We start from the raw sequence: 19,071 nt of genomic DNA on the forward strand, positions 1-19,071 counted from the left end.
TCTTATACTATTATTGTGAATATTTTATTTCTTCATTAGTTGCTAGAGCATTTGCTATGCCACCTTTGGAGAATGGCTTGGATATAGGAACATGTAACTGTGATTTCACCTGAGCTTTCCCTGGCAATTTGCAAGCTTGTTCAGGAAAGTCATGTAACCTCTTTATTATCCTTTGTTCTGGTGATGTAGGGATTCTGTGAATCAATTTCTGGGTCTCCTGCATCATTCACAAGTGAGAAACAATGAAACACTATGATCAGCAGCAACATATCACTCACATTCAGGAGACTTCATTACCCATTAATTTAAATATAAAATTTTTCTGATATAGATTATAATGCCTTTGATTAGACTTTCCAGTAGAAAACTTATTTCTGGCAGGAGATTTATGTTGTAAATCCCAATGACCATCTATTTGTACAAACATAGATATGCATAGTATACAGATACTCACAATCACATGTATGCACTTGTTAAGTATTCAGAGCATACTGATGACTGATTAAAAATATTTTAATGGTTCCCTACTCATGACTCTGGCATCACTTGATTTCTAAATACTAACTTCTAAGTATAGGAGACCTCTTTAGGACATTCCAGTGAATAAACAAGATACCAATATGATCTGTGATTTGTGGAATGTTTGATGTTAGAAATGTATTTCTTTATTCTCTGTAGCAAGGAAATTTAAATGCAATTGCTATGCTACGGAGATATTTGATCCTCAAATTGCACTTTTAAGCAAGGTGAATCATATATACAGCATTTAATCTCAGGTAAAGTATGAAATGTTTACACTCTATTGAATAAAAAAAGAAACAGTGAACAAATTTTGCAACAGAAGAACAGTGAGAGAGCTTTCTTACAATCTGGACATAAAAAGGTAGAACTTTCCTTGAAAGCATTTCTCATTTTTTTCAGTTAATTAATTATGATGTCTATAAAACGTATAAATTTTGTATGAAAACCCAGTACATATACGAGTTTTTAAAAGACAATTCAAATAATGAATTAAAAATAGCCACACATGGCCTGGCAAAGCAGAACAGAGAACAGGTGAGTGAGCCCCTGTCAACTAAATTGCCCTAGACTCTAGGCATGGGTTTCTCAAAGAACATTTTACTGCCTCCCTCCTTCCAATTTACTTCCACCTCATAGCCAGGACACTACCCCAGTTCCAGCATTCTTCAGCTGCTCAGGTGCAGGCCACTACAGTCAGAAACATAGAGAACAGCCTCCCCATCTCCAATCCCTGCTGCACCAAAGACCAGGCAAGTTGCCAGAAGTTAAGCCTCAAATATGGTCAGACACAAAATGGTTCAGAAGTCAAACAGGCTACTAGAAATTCAGGCCACAAAGCCCAGAAGACTAAAGTGAAAAAATAAACAAAAGACCAAAATACTCATTGAACAAAGCCAAACTAATAAATCTGCATCTAGACATATAAACACCCCAAGCTCATGTACTTAAACGCCGGTGTAATAACACAAGCAACAGCCAGGACAATATGAAGTCACAAGAGCCCTGCTATACTATGATAGGAAGACCTGAGTATTCCAATGTAGCTGAAGCACAAGAAAATAACCTTAAAACCAACTTTATAAAGATGATACAGGTCCTTAAAAAATAAATTTAAAAATCCTTTAACAAAATTGAAAAAGCAACAACAGTAAATTGGAGAAAAACAATAAATCCCTTAAAGAATACCAAGAATACCGGTGGTTGGAGGTGGAGGATGAGAAAAATAGATAAAGGAAAGAGTTCAAGACCTGAAAATTGAAATAAAGGTAATAAACAAAAGCTTACCATACTCCAAATAGATTGAAGCAGAAAAGAAAGTTCTCCTGCTACATAATCATAATGACCCAAACACTAAATGTACAGAACAAAGAAAGAACACTAAAAGGTGCCAGAGGAAAAGGCCAAGTTCTGTAAAAAAGCAGACCTATTAGAATTACACCTGACTCTGCAATAGAGACAGAAGGGTCTGGACAGAGGTCTCACAAATTCTAAGAGACCACAGGTGACAGTCCAGTCTACTATTCCCAGCAAATTTTTCAATCATCACAGATGCAATAAACAAGAAATTCTATAAAAAGAAAAACAAATTAAACCAATACTTATCCACAAACCCAGCCATACAGAAGGTACTAGAGGGAAAACTCAAACCTAAGCTTTGAAAGTTAACTACACTGAAGAAAACTACACCAAAAAAAAAATATGAAATAAATTATTCCACACCAGTAAAACCAAAAGAAAGAAAGCAAATACACACACACACACACACACACGCACACACACACACATAAATAATACATACATGCATGCATACATACATACATGCATACATACAGTCACACATACACATACACACCACCACTACCACCACCACCAACAACAACATTAAAATAAAAGGAGTTAATAATCATTGATCATTAATATTTCTAAGATCAACGGATTCAATTCCCCCAAGAGAAGATAGAAATTAACATAATGAGTGTAAAAACAGAATTCATCACTCTGTTTCATTACAAGAAACATACTTCAACATCAAAGACAGATATTGCCTCAGAGTAAAGGGCCAGAAAAACCTTTTCTATGAAAATAGACACAAGAAGAAAGCTAGAGTATCCATTCTGACATCTAATAAAATAGACTTCCAACCAAAATTAATCAAAAGAAATGGGGAAGGACCTGTCATACTCATCAAGAGAAAATACTACCACGATGATGTCTTAGTTCAGAGCGTCTATGCTCCAAATGCAAAGGCACCCTCATTTGTTCAAGAAGCATTACTAACGCTTAAATCATATGTTGAAGTAATTATTTAATTCAGCCGATGGTCAGACCGACTATCTAAGCTGTGGTGCCTTGGCCTAGCCAGAGGCTACATGTGCACCTCAGCTAGAAATGGCCAGCCAGAAACACCGGCCCTGCCACCCATGAGATGCCAGTGTGTGAGGGCTCTGCCAGTCTTCCACACTGTCTCCACAAGGCTGGACTTTGCCAAGACCATCCCGCCATCCATGCAGTACCCAGTATGAATGAAACTATAATGCTTAAAGATTAATCAAAGGCTTTATATGTTTGGTAATGTTCAATAGCAATATGCCCATACAATTAGAGGTGTTTCCCAATTAGCTAACCTAAATATAAGTTGTTACCCAGGACTGTTCTCTATACCTGCGTGGCTCTTCATCCTCCTTCATCTCTGCCCTGTCCCTCGCCTCACTCCTCTTCCTTTTCCTCTTCCTCTCCTTACTCCTCCCACCTTAGCTCCTCTTACAATCATACATCAAAACTTACACATTAATAGACTTCATCATCCCTCTCATACTAGTGAACATATCATTCAGACAGAAACTAAACAGAAAAATAATGGAACTAACAGACAGGATGATTCAAATGAACTGAAGAAGTACCTACAGAAAATTTCACCCAAACACAAAAGAATATACCTTCTTCTCACAATATCATGGAACCTTCTCTATAATTGACCACATATTCAGTCACAACACAAGTGCCAACACATACAAGAAAACTGGAAAAAATCCATGAATTAGACTACCATAGATTCAAGCTGAACTTCAACAACTATAGAAATAACAAAAACAACTAAAAATTCGTGGAAACTGAACAACTTGCTACTGAATGACCACTGGGTCAAGGAGGAAATAAAGTAACAAATAAGGACTTCCTAGAATTCAGTGAAAATGAAGGTACACTATACTGAAACTTATGGGACACAATAGAAGCAATGCTAAAAGGAAAGATCATAGAACTAATTGACTTAATAAAGAAATTAATGAGATATCATACTAGCATCCTAACATCACATCCGAAAGCTCTACGACAAAAAGAAGCAAATATACCCAAGAGACATAGACAGCAGGAAATAATCAAACTCAGAGCTAAAATCAGTAAGCTGAAACAAAGAGAAGTTGGTTCTTTGAGAAAATCAACAAAATTAACAAACCCTTATTGGAGTTAACCAAAAGTCAGAGAGAATATAAACAAAATTATAAATGAAAGGGGGACATAACAGACACAGGAAATTCAAAGAACAGTTGGTGTTACTTCAAATACTTGTACCCCACAAGAGTAGAAAATCCAAAAGAAATTCATAATTTACTCAACAGTACCACTTACTGAAGTTAAATTAAGGTGAGATAAACAATTTAAATAGAAGTATAAGCCCTAAGGAAACAGAAGCACTCATTTAAAGTCTTTCTACTAAACAAAGCCTAGTGCCAAGTGGTTGTAGAGCAGAATTCTACCAGACTTTCAAAGAAAAGTTAACACCAATACTCTTTGAATTATTTCACAAAACATAACAGAAACAGAAAGAACATTGTCAAACTCATTCTTTGAGCCCACAGTCACCTTGATCCCTAAACCACCCCAAGAATTTACAAAGAAAGGCAATTTCAGAGTATTTTTTCCATAAATATTGATGCAAAAATACTCAGCAAAATGCTCACAAACCATATCAAAACACACATCAAAGACATCATCTACCATGATTAAGAAGGCTTCATCCATAGACTACACCTCACAGATGAAGGGGTGGTATAATATATGAAAATCTATCAAAGTAATTCACCATATAAACAAACTAAAAAAAAAAAACCATAGGGTCATCTCATTAGATGCTGAAAAAGCCAACACCTCTTTGTATTAAAAGTCTTGGAGCGATCAGGGGTACAAGGTGCATACCTAAGCACAATAAAGGCAACATACAGCAAGCCAATAACCAACATCTATTTTAATCGAGAGAAACTTAAAGCAAGTCCACTTAAATAAGGGACAAGACAAGGCTGTCTACCCTATCCATGTATCTTTAATATAGTTCTTGAAATTCTAGCTAAAAAAATTTGACAACTAAAGGAGATCAATGGGATACAACTAGAAAGAAAGAAGTCAAAGTATTGCTATTGTAGATGATATGATAGTATACATATCATACCCTAAAAACTCTACTAGAGAACTTATACAGCTGATAAACAACTTCAGCAAGGTGGCTGGATACAAACATAAATCAAAGAAATCACTAGCCTTCCATTATACAAAAGTTAAACAGACAGAGAAAGAAGTTAGGAAGACAATATCCTTCACAATAGCTGCAATAATATAAAATATCTTAGTGTAACACTAAACAAGCAAGTGAGTGTATGACAAGAACTTCAAGTCTCTGAAGAAAGAAATTAAGAAAGATATCAGCAGATGGAAAGCTCTTCCATGCTCACGGATTAACATACTGAAAATGGCCATTTTACCAAAAACAATCTATAGATTCAATATAATTCCCATCAAAATTCCAACACAATTCTTAACAGATTTTCAAGGAATAATTCCCAACTTTGTATGGAAAAACAAAACAAAACAACAACTCAGGATAGCTAAAACAATCCTGAACAATAAAAGAACTTCTGGAGGTACTATTATTCTTTATTCCAAGCTATACTCCAGAGCAGTAATAATAAAACTGCATGGTGTTGGTATATAAAAAGACAGGAATTGAATGGAATTGAATTCAATGGAATTGAATTAAAGACCCAGAAATAAACCCACAAACCCACAGACACTTGATTTTTTACAAAGAAGCCAAAACCATGTATTGGGAAAAAGAAAGCATCTTCAATAAATGGTGCTGATGTAACTGAATTTCTGCATGTAGAAGAATGCTAATATATCTATATTTACCACTGTACAGAAAATACAAGGTCAAATGTTTCAAAGATCTCAACATAAACCAGATATACTAAACCTGATAGAATAGAAAATAGCAAATAGTCTTGAACCCATTGGCACAGGAGACTTCCAGAATAGAATACCAATTGTGCAGGCACTAAGCTCAACAACTAATAATGTTTAGACTTTTTGTTACCAAATAAAGATAAGGCATTTATTTGCATGCTCCAGCCTAGTTTAGCTCCAAATAAATGACACCGAGAACAAATATACTCGTTAATAAGCTGCAAGTACTAAGCTGGGCAGGTTCTGAGCTATTTTAACCTTACTAAGCTGCATATTTCCCAGTCATGTAGGTCTTTACCTACATTTGGGTCATTTTATGGCTCATTCACATGTGTGTCCTCATGATGACACCTCTGATGGTATATCTGGTCATGGCAAAAAGTCCTGGTCTGTCTCCCTTCTTTCTTTTTGCTTGTAATCCCCTGATTGGGATGAAAAGTCCCATATGATTCTTTCCTCCCCAGCTATAGACTGAATTAGCTTTTTATTAACCAATCAGTGGTGATGGAAATGAATTTTTATACAGCATAGAGAGGAGACGCTCCAAATATCATTACAATGCCAATGTCTGGACTTCAATCAGATCTCTGGGCACAGCAATCACTGGATTCACAGTGAACAAAACATACTGGAGAGGATGTAGAGCAAAGGGTACACTCCTCCATTGCTGGTGAGAGTGCAAACTTGTACAGACACTTTGAAAATCAATATGGCAATTTCTCAGAAAATTGAGACTCTCCTTATCTCAAGATATACCACTCCTGAGTATATACCCAATAGATGCTCCATCCTATCACTAGGACACTTGCTCAACATTTTTCATAGCAGTTTTATTCATAACAGCCAGAAACCAGAATCAACCTAGATATTTCTCACCTGAAAAATGAATAAAGAAAATGTGGTATGTTTTCACAATGAAGTATTATTCAGCTATTAAAATCAATAACATCATGAAATTTGCTGACAAATGGATGAAATTAGAAAAATTATCCTGAGTAAGACTAACCAGTCCCAGAAAGACAAATACAGCATGTCCTTACTTATAAGTGAATATTAGCAGTAAAGTATAGGATAACCATGCTACAATCCACAGAGCTTAAGACACTAAATAACAAGGAGAACTCAAGGGAGCCACTGATAAGAGGAAACAGAATAGACATCATGAGTGGATGGGGAGAGAAGACTGCAGGGTTAGTGGGATGGGAACAAGAAGGATCAAGTGTGGGAGGACTGAAGGAGAGAGTACAGGGAGGGACAACTGTTATGAGATGGGTCACTCTGGGACAAGCTAGAAACCTAAGGCAATGGAAACTCCCAGGAATCTGTGAGGGTTACCCTAGCTTAATACTCCTAGCAATAGGGGACACAAAGCCTGAACCAGCCATCTCCTGTAGCCAGGCAAGTCTTCCCATGAAGGGATTGGTACCATCTCAGCCACAAAACCTTCAACCTACACTTTTTACTGCCTATGTAGATGTGCTGGAATAAAGGTGACACAGAAATTGTTAGTGGCTAACCAATGACTGTTACAGCTTGAGGCCAATTCTAGCAGAGGGAGCCCATCAATGACCCCAGAGGACCAGGAACCAGAGGCTGGATACCCCAGACACCCATCATAGAACAAAACACAAAAGGCAAAAGAAAAAAAGTCAATGAAATGATTTCTAATGATATTCTGTTATGCTCATAGATTGATGTCTAGCCCAACTATCATCAAAGAAGCTTCAGCCAGCAACTGATATAAACAGATGCAGAGACCTACATCCAAACATTAGACAGAGCTTGGAAAACGCTTCAGAAGAGGAGGAGGAAGAACTTTAGAAGTTAATAGGGTCAAGGACGTCACAAAAAACCCAAAGAATCAACTAACCTCACCCCATAGGGTCTCACAGATAGTGATCTGTCAACCAAGGATCCTTCATGGGCTTGACTAGGCCCTCTACAATATGTTATAACTATGTAGCTTTGTCTTATGAGATTCCTAACAGTGGGAGAAGGAGCTTTCTCTGAATCTGATGTCTGCTTTTGAAACCCATTCACCATACTGAGTTGTCTTGTCTAGGTTTAACTGAAGAAGTTGTGCCTAGTCATACTGCAACTTGATATGCCAGGGCTAGCTAGAGCCTAGCCCTTTTCTAAAGAGAAACTGAGGAGTGGAAGAGGACAAAGGGGAAGTGGGGAGAAGGACTGAGAAGAGAGGAAGGAAGGAAAACTGTGATCAGGATATAAAATATAAATACTTTTTTAAAAAGAAAGAAAATAGTCTCATTTAACAGTTCCTTGAGGTTACTACTAGCTATGGTGACTCTTGCTTTGCATGGAATCATCTTTAGAACACATCTGCTGTGCTCAACCTGTTAAAAAAAAATGTAAGCATTAATGATGTTATTTTAAGTTGTTTCTATTACTGAAACTGTGTTTTATTTTTTAATCAAAGGAATATATATGTCTTGAAATAAATAGTATTTACTCACTCATGATGTGGGTAGATATTAGATTTAAATCTAGAACTGAAATTGGAGGATTGAAATAAAATGTAGAATAGCAAAAGCCATGTATTTACTTTCATGTGTAGGAACTAAAACAGACTACCTTAACATGGGTTAGTGATTACAAGAATATTTAGGAAATGCAATGTGTTTGCATTACTTAGAATACTGAACTAAGAGGCAAGATGTGCCCACTTGTTCAGTATGTTGCATGATGGCTATGGGTCAACGAACCACTCTCAAATTGGATTCAAGAACTATTGCAAATGAGGTATATTAGTCAGGGTTTCTATTCCTACACACACACACACACACACACACACACACACACACACACAATCATGACCAAGAAGCAAATTGGTGAGGAAAGGGTCTATTCAACTTACACTTCCATATTGCTGTTCATTACCAGAGGAAATCAGGACAGGAACTCACATAGGGCAGGAACTTGGAGACAGAAGCAGATACAGAGGCCATGTAAGGATGCTGCTTACTGAATTTCTTCCCCTGGATTACTCATCTTGCTTTCTTATAGAACCCAGGACTACCATCCCATGGATGACACCACCTCCCAAAACAGACACACAACCAAAGCCACAAAGTCTCATTTATGTTGGCCACATACTCACTGGAGCATGGTCAAACTCCCATTAGCCAGCTCCTGAAGGAAAATTGAATCTTTCCCCTATCCTAATCCTAGCATAAGCTGTCCACAGAATTTTTCTCAAAATTCTTCCTGAACAGTATCCACTGAAACCTGAATCTGAATCATGATGATTTGGCTTAAATAGCAAGGTGTCATCTAGATCACCGAGTTGAATGTTCATTATTTTGCTCTACATTTGCAAGTGTATTTTTATTTAAATTTTGTTAGTTTGTTGAGTCTCCTATAATGTGTTTTGATCATATTCATCCCCTCCCCAACTATTCCCTGATACATGTCCCATTGCATTACCAACAAATTTTCTATCTTTTTGTTCCTGATCACTGCCAACTTTTCCTTTTTATCCCCCATCCTTCTCTTCCATAGCCCCTCTTCCTCCAGTTAAGCATAGCAAATATGTTCCTTTACAGTTATTAAATCTAAGACCCAAGTTAACATTTCTAAGCAATGACAGTATGTGTCTATCTCTTCCTTACACTCAGTGTGTCGAACAGAACCCACTGATTTTCTCTTGTCTCTATTTCTTTCTGTGAGTTGTCATCATCCTCCCACATTAGGCTAAGCAGAGGTTCTCAACCTCTGGATCAGGACGCCTTTGGAGGCCAACAAATCCTTTTCACAAGGGTTTCATATCAGATATCCTGTACATCAGATACTTACATTACTATTAAGAATGGTAACAAAATTATAGTCATTAAGTAGTATTTTATGATTGGAGTGTCACCATAAGATGAGGAACTAAAATATTAAATAATCACAGCATTAGGAAGGTTGAAAATCACTGGGCTAAATAAAGCCTCAGATATAACTCTAAAGCTTCAGTTCCTTATAGTCCTTTTAATCTGTCAAAAAGTACTGTAGCTGTGTATCACTTAACAAGAGTTGTATATTCTAATAAACACCCCATTAGTGACTCTAAGTAATTGTACAAGCCTAAATGGTATAAATAAATCAAGGGACATGGAAAACAGAAGCAACAGATGCATGTTGCTATAGACACAACATGCATACAATTTATATAAAACTTTCATTATGCACATGTATCAGAAAATTCTAAAATAATAATGGCTGGCATGGTGCTTGGTAGTATAATATAAGCTTAGCATGTCTCAGGCCCTGAATTTGTTCTCTAGTATTGAAAATAAAAATGACAAAAAATGTAATATAAAAACCACACAAACTCTACTGGCATAGTTGTTTATTATCATTATTAGCTTTAAAACATATATAAAAGAAATACACTCTAGATTTATGATGAACTAAATAAGCCAGTTAGTTATTTGTTGTCATTATGAGGTATGCAATACACACAATTTATGTACTAACATTTCATGAAACTAGCAATGTATTATCATCATTCACACCAGCATCATAATAAGGCTCCAGAATAGCACTGCCTTACTTTATTTAATGATAAGAATTTTTCAGGTTCCTTATCATCAACAAAACCACTGGTGGGTGGGTGTAAAATCCATTGCATGCAATAGTGTTCTTATACTACATGATTGCTTTAGCATAGCTACCGTTCTGAAGTCACAGGAAGTGTTCGTTACTGCTGAGAAAATCAAGAATGTGTGTTTATTGCACCTCCCTCTTCCCTTAACATGGCCATGATACATTAGTGATCCATAATCTTAGCCTGGATCTCAAGAGGGAAGCTGCTTCATCCAGGACAGCTTTAGCAAATGACAAAACCAAAAAGCCAAGTTCCCATGACACCAGTCATTAAACCCAGAGTTGTAGGAGAAAGAATTCATAAAGTGCCTCAGGTCAGAGCTTAGCATCAACCTCTGCTATCCTCATCCCAGTTATTCTGAGATCTACACTGTCTTCCTAGGCCAGTTTTATCTAGAAACAGGTCCTGGGGGAATAGACATGTAAGCAGAAAAGGATATTACCCTCATTCATCTTGTAACTATGTTAGGAAAACAAAGCACACATATCCAACACATAGGTAGACAAATGGTAAGTTGCAAAGATGAACAAGTTTGACAAACAATCATGTCCACAAAACCCAAATCAGGTCTGTGAGAATCTATTCATTCACAGCTTTCTTACTTCATCATCTCCTTTCCCCAACAGAATTTTAGACTTGAGGTTCTCTAATGATTTGCCTCTCTAGCCCCTCAGACAACAGAATTTGAAAAGCAATATAAAGCTTACACTCTACTTTGCTGCAGGCCTAAGTTCCTTTAGGCCTCACCCTATTACTTGTGCCCTAGGAAAAAAAATTTCCCTAAGGTATGTCACTTGGACAGTCTTGTTGAAGAAACATGTGTCACCATGACAATTTGTCTTAAGGGGCCAGATCCCTGAGGAGGGGCAGTTCTATTGATAAGAGCTGGCTACTGGCACTCTTGTTCTCTTTGGGGCCCAATCTGCTCAAGATCTGTCCTGTCCTGTCCTACCACAAATAACTCTAATTTCATGATGAAGTGTCAGATGTACTGAAAGGGACCAGTAATAGACCACACCTGCTCAGAAACAACAAGGAACCAGGCATAACAGATACCCAAAGATGAGAAGAAAGTGACTGTGGAAGACTGGAAGCTAAAGGACAGGAGACAGGAAAGGTGAGCATCTCAAAGAAAATGTGTCATTATGCAGGCCCTTCATCATTCTTTACAGTTTTCATGAGGTCATGAGGTCATGAAAACCTTTGACTTTCCCTGACAATCTAGGCTGCTTAAATTCTGATAAATCTTAATCATTCAACATCTCATAGTGAGTGCCCTACTATGATACCTTAGACTTTTGTGTTTACAATGATGAAGATGGTAAAGAATAAATGTTTTTAAACTGTTTACTAGAATAAGAATATTCTTGTGTATAGACATGTTTACATTTTTATAATGGAATGATGACATATTATAGAATATGAGATGATATTTAAACATGTGAATACAATGTATAAAATTTGATTAAGAAGGATAATTAACATTTACTTATCATGTCTTTTAAAGAGAAACTTTAAAAGGCAAGAACAGTGATGAGAAGCAAGGATTGACATTTGTATGCTTAAGGGAAAGTATCCCCAAGCCTAAAACCATATCTATTATGTCTATATACATACAGAAGCAAGTAAGTGTTATATTTAGATACACACTGATAAACTCTGCCATTCATCAGTTGTCAAAATTTAACTTTTAATTTTTGTTTCATTTCCCTGGAGGATCTACAAAATCTGCTCCCACATATGCACACAGCACGATCATCTGTGCTATTATCAGACTCACAATGTCCCAGGCGAATGATCTTTAAAAGAAAATATTCATCTTCCTATGTTAGTCATAAGTAGAGATAAAGGTGCTTTGGCTCATTTTATTGTTGAATTGCCAGCACATGAAAAGTTCTCAGAGCCTACTGCAGGCTAGTATGTTCCGTTGGTATGCCTCCTTTCATGTCAATGACTTCAGTGTTCCTCAGTTACATACCCACTGTATCATTTGATAGAACATTGATATTCACTTTGCATTTATCATCAGATGCACTGGAAGAAAACTGAAAAACAAGTAATCTTAGAATTCTCTGGAAACCGTGTTTCTGTTTGGAGAGCTCTGTTTTTTTTGTGTCTCTGGATGAAGACTTACTCCATATGCAGAGGCATCCTTAAAGGCAGAGAAACAGGCTATTCAGATTTCATTTTTAGCATGCATAAGGTTGGGGCTGGATGAGAATTCAGCCAGGTTTGCTGTTATAAATAGCCAATTTGTATCAAGTGATGTTTTAGTATTTTCAGGTCATACACCTTTGGAATCACCAAGCTTATATTATGATTATTAATTATTATTATTATTAAATAATGAATTATTTCACTATGTGGGCAAATTATTCTCAACAAGGAATTGTACTGGCAGGGATATTCAAAACACCCTCCACTACTCATACCACTATTAATTTCTACTTAGAATGCAAGTCCCCAAATGAGAAGAGTATATTTCAAGATATTAACAATGTGACAGTTGAAACTTCAAGCTCATCTGTCCTGTCATGTTCTGATAGCAGGGTGTATCCCTGTTATCATGAAATGCTTAAAGGATAAGCAGGAAGAAGGACGGAGTTCCCAGAAGTGAGAGCAAAACAATTAACAAAAACCAAAAATAAAACTAAACACACACACACACACACACACACACACACACACACACACAGAGAGAGAGAGAGAGAGAGAGAGGGAGAGAGAGAGAGAGAGAGAGAGAGAGAGAGAGAGAGAGAGAGAGAGAGAGAGAGAATGAGAAATGAGGTCAGCAGACACCGAGACCAGACAGATTCAGAGGAAGTAACCTGAATCCCGTACTTAGGAGTCTGTGTTGGACAGCCTCTTCACAGAGCAGACTGTAGAGATGAGAGGGAAATATATCCAGTTTATAACATAGGCCAAATTAGCACAATCCAGCCTACATGCTGGTGCTGGCTTGCCTTGAAGTCAGCAGATAACTTAAGTCCTGGTGGGCTTCAGAAGGAAGGTGATGTCAACAAACTTGTGTACGGGACAACAGAAAGGTTTCCTGGAGTCCATCCTACTCTCAGTTCACTTCCACCATTTTTTCCTCTGTATTTTAAAAATGACCCTAGACAAGTTGAAATTTTAACCAGATTTTATACAGAGCTACAACCAACAATTACATTTTGTGTTTGTCTCAGTTTTTAAGTTTATAAAGCATGTATATGAATAAAGCTATGTGAGATAATATATGTATATATACAGAATCTATCTATCTATCTATCTATGCAGTAATGGAACTGAAATCTATTCCACTGACATTTGGTAGGAGTTTATTGCTTCTTAGACACTGCTGTGTATACTGGGATCAGGGCAATAAAACCATGTTTCTCAGCAAATCTCCCTCTGCTCTGGCTTCTTTGGTAGCTGAACTTCACCACCTTGCTCTGGAGAGGCTATAAGGCTTTCCTAATTCACGAAAGCATCAAGTCCATCATTTCACTGCTTTCCAAATGAAGCTAATGGGCACTCAGGGATACAAATTTTTTCCCAAGATCAAGGTAGGGAATAGTACAAAAGGAATTGTCCCCTAATCCTCATCCAACTTTTTTTGCACACTTCCAAAATTCAGTCGGTTTAAGAGCTGTCTCTCTTTCCAACTTTCCTGTTCAAAAACAATTTCTTCTTCTTGATAAGGAATGGAAAAATTGTGTGCTATGATCTGAAAATGCCCCAAAGTGTAAGTTAGTGTAAGGGCCAGTGAGCATGGAAACTATGAAGGACAAATAATGAAGTAGCAAATTCTTTTTGTGAGCTAAAGCATTTATCAACTAATAGATCAACAGGAACAGTTTTGATGATAGATTACTGTGTAATTTCTGCATATAAGTAATAAAATGTTAAAATAATTTGGTGTCATTGCTACAGAAAAGCCAATTTCCCTCTCATGGCCATTGTGTCACCTGGGGGAGCTGGTTTACCAGAGATTAAAATTCTGAGATGCAGGAGTGGAATTGATGTTGGAGCCTTCCTCATTTGGGATAATATGTAGTCATGGTTGCATATAAGAACAAAATTCTACAATGCACATTAGCAGAAGGCTTTTCAATAAAATTTTAATATTTTGTCTAATATAATTTTTCAAATGTTGACAGATATTTATACTGTTTGGGTTAAATATATGCTAATTATATAATATCTAGAGGAAAATCTTTTATAAAGTACTTGTAATCTCAATAGTACAAAATGAGCAAAAAAAAAAAACCAGACCCACATAGATACAGAGGAATCCATAAAATTATGAAAATATTATAAAATGTTCTGGATTGCAATGTCTATGATATAATGGTTATTATACTTATATTCATTTACATAATTTAAAACATGTATTAATGGAAATCATAGCATCACTATTTAGGTGATTTGGATAGGTGAAGAGGTGACATATTGGCTTCATTTAGGTTAGTATTCCCAATGTGGTAGGAGTATGGTCCTTTAACTATTTCAGTGTCTGATTAAAATAGTTAACAACCTGACTTATCACATTTTAAAGTTTTATTGAGGAAGCAAGGTGACATACTTACATCCAAATGATAATGAAATCTTCCTGTCTACCATATGATGCTATCTTAAGTAAGATTTACAGTTTTCCCAACAGCTCATTAAAAAAGTCAGGTCTCTGGCAGTGTTGATAGGAAATCAAGAAAGAATAGCAGAATGGACAGCTAGAGCAGGCTGACCTCCTAATTTGAAGGCTTTCCAGTTTCCTGTGGCCACTATCATTTCATTGCTATGGTAATGGTGGTATAAAACTGTATTTATTTTTCAGAGACTTTGTTGTTCAAAGTATGAAATCTGTACCACTTTTCTAATATCAAGGTACTAGGAAAGCCATGATTCTTCTAGAAACATTGGGAGAGAACTATTCTTTAGCTCTTTTAGCTTCTGGTAGTTTTTGGCATCTGTTAGTTTGTAACCAAATTGCTATAGTTCTTGAGACTAGCCACATCTTCAAATCTCTCTGTTCGATCTTTATTTTGTCTTCTCATCTTTAGGTCAGTCTCATATTTCCTTCTAGCCTTCCTTTAAAATCTCTTCTGATTGGATGTAAAGGGACCTTGTTAATTCAGGACAATCTCTCCATTCAGCAGTTAGTAATTTAAATTATTAATTCAATCACATTTTCAAAGCTTTGTAACAGTGACAGGTTCTGGGGATTAGAACATGCAAAGCTTTTGTTGTGGTTTCCCAAGAAGCTTGACTTTAGCTGTATTTCTGTGTGTGTGTGTCTGTCTGTCTGTCTGTGGGTGGGTGTGTCTCTCTGTGTGTTTCTGTGTGTGTGTGTGTGTATGTGTATATGTGTGTCTGTGTCTCTCTGTGTGTGTCTGTGTGTGTGTGTCTCTCTCTCTGTGTATGTGTATATATATATATTTGTCTGTGTCTCTGTGTGTGTGTGTCTGTGTGGGGTGGGTGGGTCTCTGTGTGTGTGTGTGTGTGTGTGTGTGTGTGTGTGTGTGTGTGTTTGAATGCATTACCATGTGGATATGTGGATATAACACACAGCTTTTACATTTCTTTTATAGAAAATCTGACTTTGTCCTCCAGGCTAATCCTGAACTCTTGGCTTCAATCTTCCTGCCTCATCCTCCTGAGTAGCTGGGGGACAAGAATCACTGCTCTGTCTAGCACAGACAGACAGTCAAACTAGTTCTAGGAATGAAACATTATGACTCTGACACAAGAAATGACCTCACAGAGATTAAATGAAGCTCTTTTCAAAGTAGTTCCTTATCTCTGTACTGGATTGTTTCTCCAACTGTAATGAACACATTTCAAAATATTTCTTCTTGCTGTGCTGTTTTACACTGTAACTCCACCAATCACTGGGTTTCCACAACTTTCTAGTCAATTTCTCTTCAGTGACAAGTCCTAAGGATCTGCCTTGATGTCCTTTAATTATTTCATCTGATAAACATTGAGTAAAAGTGCTTTTGGGCTTGGGGTGTTGTAGTTGTTCCTGAGGAAACGGAGAGAAGAGCATATTATAATTTTTAAAATTATTAAAAATTGTGACTCAAAATAACAAAGCAATTTTGAAGTCTCTACACTAGCATTCACTGAATACTTATTGTACTTAGGGTCATTAGTTACTAAGTATCATCTTCAAATGTTTCCCTTTGAATTGAACAGTGAAGGGGGAAACATATAGTAAGAATTGGTGATATCATGAATTGTTGAGCATCTTCAGGCTTGTAACCTGTTCACAGATGTTATGGCTTTGATGCACCTACCTTTTAGCCTTTCTTATTCCTATTACTTTTGCAGGTACTCAAGTGGACTGGCACCATGAAAAATTTGAGCAGAAGCTACGTGGAGGAGTTTGTCTTGGTGGGTTTTCCTACCTCTCGACCCTTCCAGGCAATCCTCTTTGTTTTCTTTTTTGCAATTTATCTGTTGACATTACTGGAAAATGTACTCATTGTTTCTACGATATGGCTCACTCCAAGCCTCCATCGCCCCATGTACTTTTTCCTCGGTCATCTCTCCTTCCTGGAACTATGGTACATCAATGTTACTGTTCCCAGACTCTTGGGAGCCTTTCTTACTGAGGACGGTAGAGTCTCATTTGTGGGCTGCATGACCCAGCTCTACTTCTTTATTGCCTTAGCCTGCACAGAGTGTGTCCTGTTGGCAGTTATGGCCTATGATCGCTATCTGGCTATCTGTGAACCCCTTCGTTACCCTAGTCTCATGCCTCCCAGACTAGCCACTCGCCTAGCAGCTGCCTCTTGGGGCAGTGGATTCATCAGTTCCATGATGAAGCTACTTTTCATTTGCCGGTTATCCTACTGTGGGCCCAATATCATCAACCACTTTTTCTGTGATATTTCCCCACTGCTCAACCTCACTTGCTCAGACAAGGAACAAGCAGAGCTAGTAGACTTCCTGCTGGCACTGGTAATGATTCTGTTGCCTCTAGTGGGCGTGGTTTCCTCATATGCTGCCATCATTGTAGCGATCCTGAGGATCCCTACAGCCCAGGGACGCCACAAAGCCTTCTCCATCTGCACCTCCCACCTGACAGTGGTTGTCATCTACTACTCCTCCACTCTCTTCACCTATGCACGACCCCGAGCCATGTACACCTTCAACTACAACAAGATCATCTCTGTGCTCTACACTATCATTGTCCCGTTCCTCAACCCCGCCATCTACTGTTTAAGAAACAAGGAGGTGAAGGATGCCTTCAGAAAGACCATTCTGGGAAGATGCCATCATCCTAGCGATGGTCGAGATTGATGTGTGACAGATCCTGGCAGAGAGGAAGAGATATCTACTAAGGATTTGACTATCGATCACAGAATGGCTTTATAGGGAATATCAGTGTCAATTAGTCAACATTTCAAAAACTGTCTGGGAACCTCATGCTACATACAAAAATTAATAAACCATTGATTGTGTTCAGACATTTACAAACTAAGGTTGGATTACAAACACAAGAATTAGCTGTGGTGGAAGGCTTCCAGTGAAGATTCCCTAATACCATGCTTTTTCACTCAGAGTTTGGGTTTACTTGAGTTTTTTCTTACTTGTTTTCTGTTTGCTTTGATTTTGCTTTGGAAGGTTTAGGGGAGAAAGACATTGAAAAGAGCATGATGTAGGGTGGGTATAGGGGAGGTAAGGATCTAGGGGAAGTTGTGGAGGGAAAAACCGTGAGCAAAAATAACTTATGAAACATTTTTAATAAAAATTTTATTTAAAAACTGAAGATTCTCCAAAAATGTGAAGAGTCTGGTCAAGTATATCTATTATAACCTTACCATGATTAATTTCAAGACTGCCTAGGAATAATTGTTTCACAACCAGTTTGAGATTATCTGCTTTATATCAAGCTTATTATTTTCTGTCTAAAAATCTGAAATAACAGGGTCTTCAAAGATCAGTATTTTCAAATTTTACTTCCTTTAATAACTGTAAAAGTATATATTATATATAACCTAAGATTAAATTTTATGGACTCTTACAAAGACTTAATTTCTACAGATCTAAAAACTACTGACAGTCAAGATGTTGGTATTTAATCACAAATACATCAAGATGGCTATAGCCCTTGTAATCTCTTCTTTTGAATTTCAGGAGGATATGAAGTTGGTTAGCTTAGTGGATATTGATTAAATAGTCAACAAAATGTGATAGAAAACTTTAATTCAAGGCCACCTCTTACTACCTGGATCACAATATTTGTCAAATATTTGTTGTTTCACCCCTAGAGAGAAAAGGAAACAATATAACACAAGAAAATATCTGAAATCCAGAGACTAGCTAAAGACTTTTCTGTTCTGAATGGGATGTCTTGCCTTTGCATGCTAAATTGTAGATATTCTACCAAATTCTTTTAAGCTGTGGAAAGCTGTTTGAACTCTTTAGACATGATGTCAACTCCATCTCACTTATTGATCTGTTTACTCAAAGTTCTGTACACTGAACCAAATCAGTGGAACTAAGAATAAAATTAATGTCAAATTGAACACATCCTATTAGCACACAGATTCTCTGTATACATTTGCCTATACTAAGCTAGACTGTGTGTACTGAAATAGGAGTGAGGATTGTTATTGAGAAAAAAATACTTATGGATAATTTATAAAATCAGCATAAAAAATTGCAATTAGCCTTAAGCTCTTCTCTACATGTGACTCAGTTTCCATTGCAGTCCC

The 19,071-nt window shown here is 37.0% G+C and overlaps 1 protein-coding gene across 1 annotated transcript; it reads left to right on the forward strand.

Annotated features, from left to right (window-relative positions):
• Positions 1 to 16,699: 16,699 nt before the first annotated feature.
• Positions 16,700 to 17,654, forward strand: LOC114610687 (olfactory receptor 6P1). Its single transcript, XM_028755294.1, has one exon. It carries the CDS (start codon positions 16,700 to 16,702, stop codon positions 17,651 to 17,653), a length of 954 nt encoding a protein of 317 aa, XP_028611127.1. The 3' UTR covers position 17,654.
• The last annotated feature ends 1,417 nt before the right edge of the window (positions 17,655 to 19,071 follow it).

Source organism: Grammomys surdaster, unplaced genomic scaffold (assembly GCF_004785775.1).
Source record: "Grammomys surdaster isolate TR1022 unplaced genomic scaffold, NIH_TR_1.0 126051, whole genome shotgun sequence".
Classification (NCBI taxonomy): Eukaryota; Metazoa; Chordata; class Mammalia; order Rodentia; family Muridae; genus Grammomys; species Grammomys surdaster.

What these genes read in the sequence shown, in the direction of transcription:
- LOC114610687 (XM_028755294.1), top strand. Translation starts at nt 16,700, where the DNA reads ATGAAAAATTTGAGCAGAAGCTACGTGGAGGAGTTTGTCTTGGTGGGT.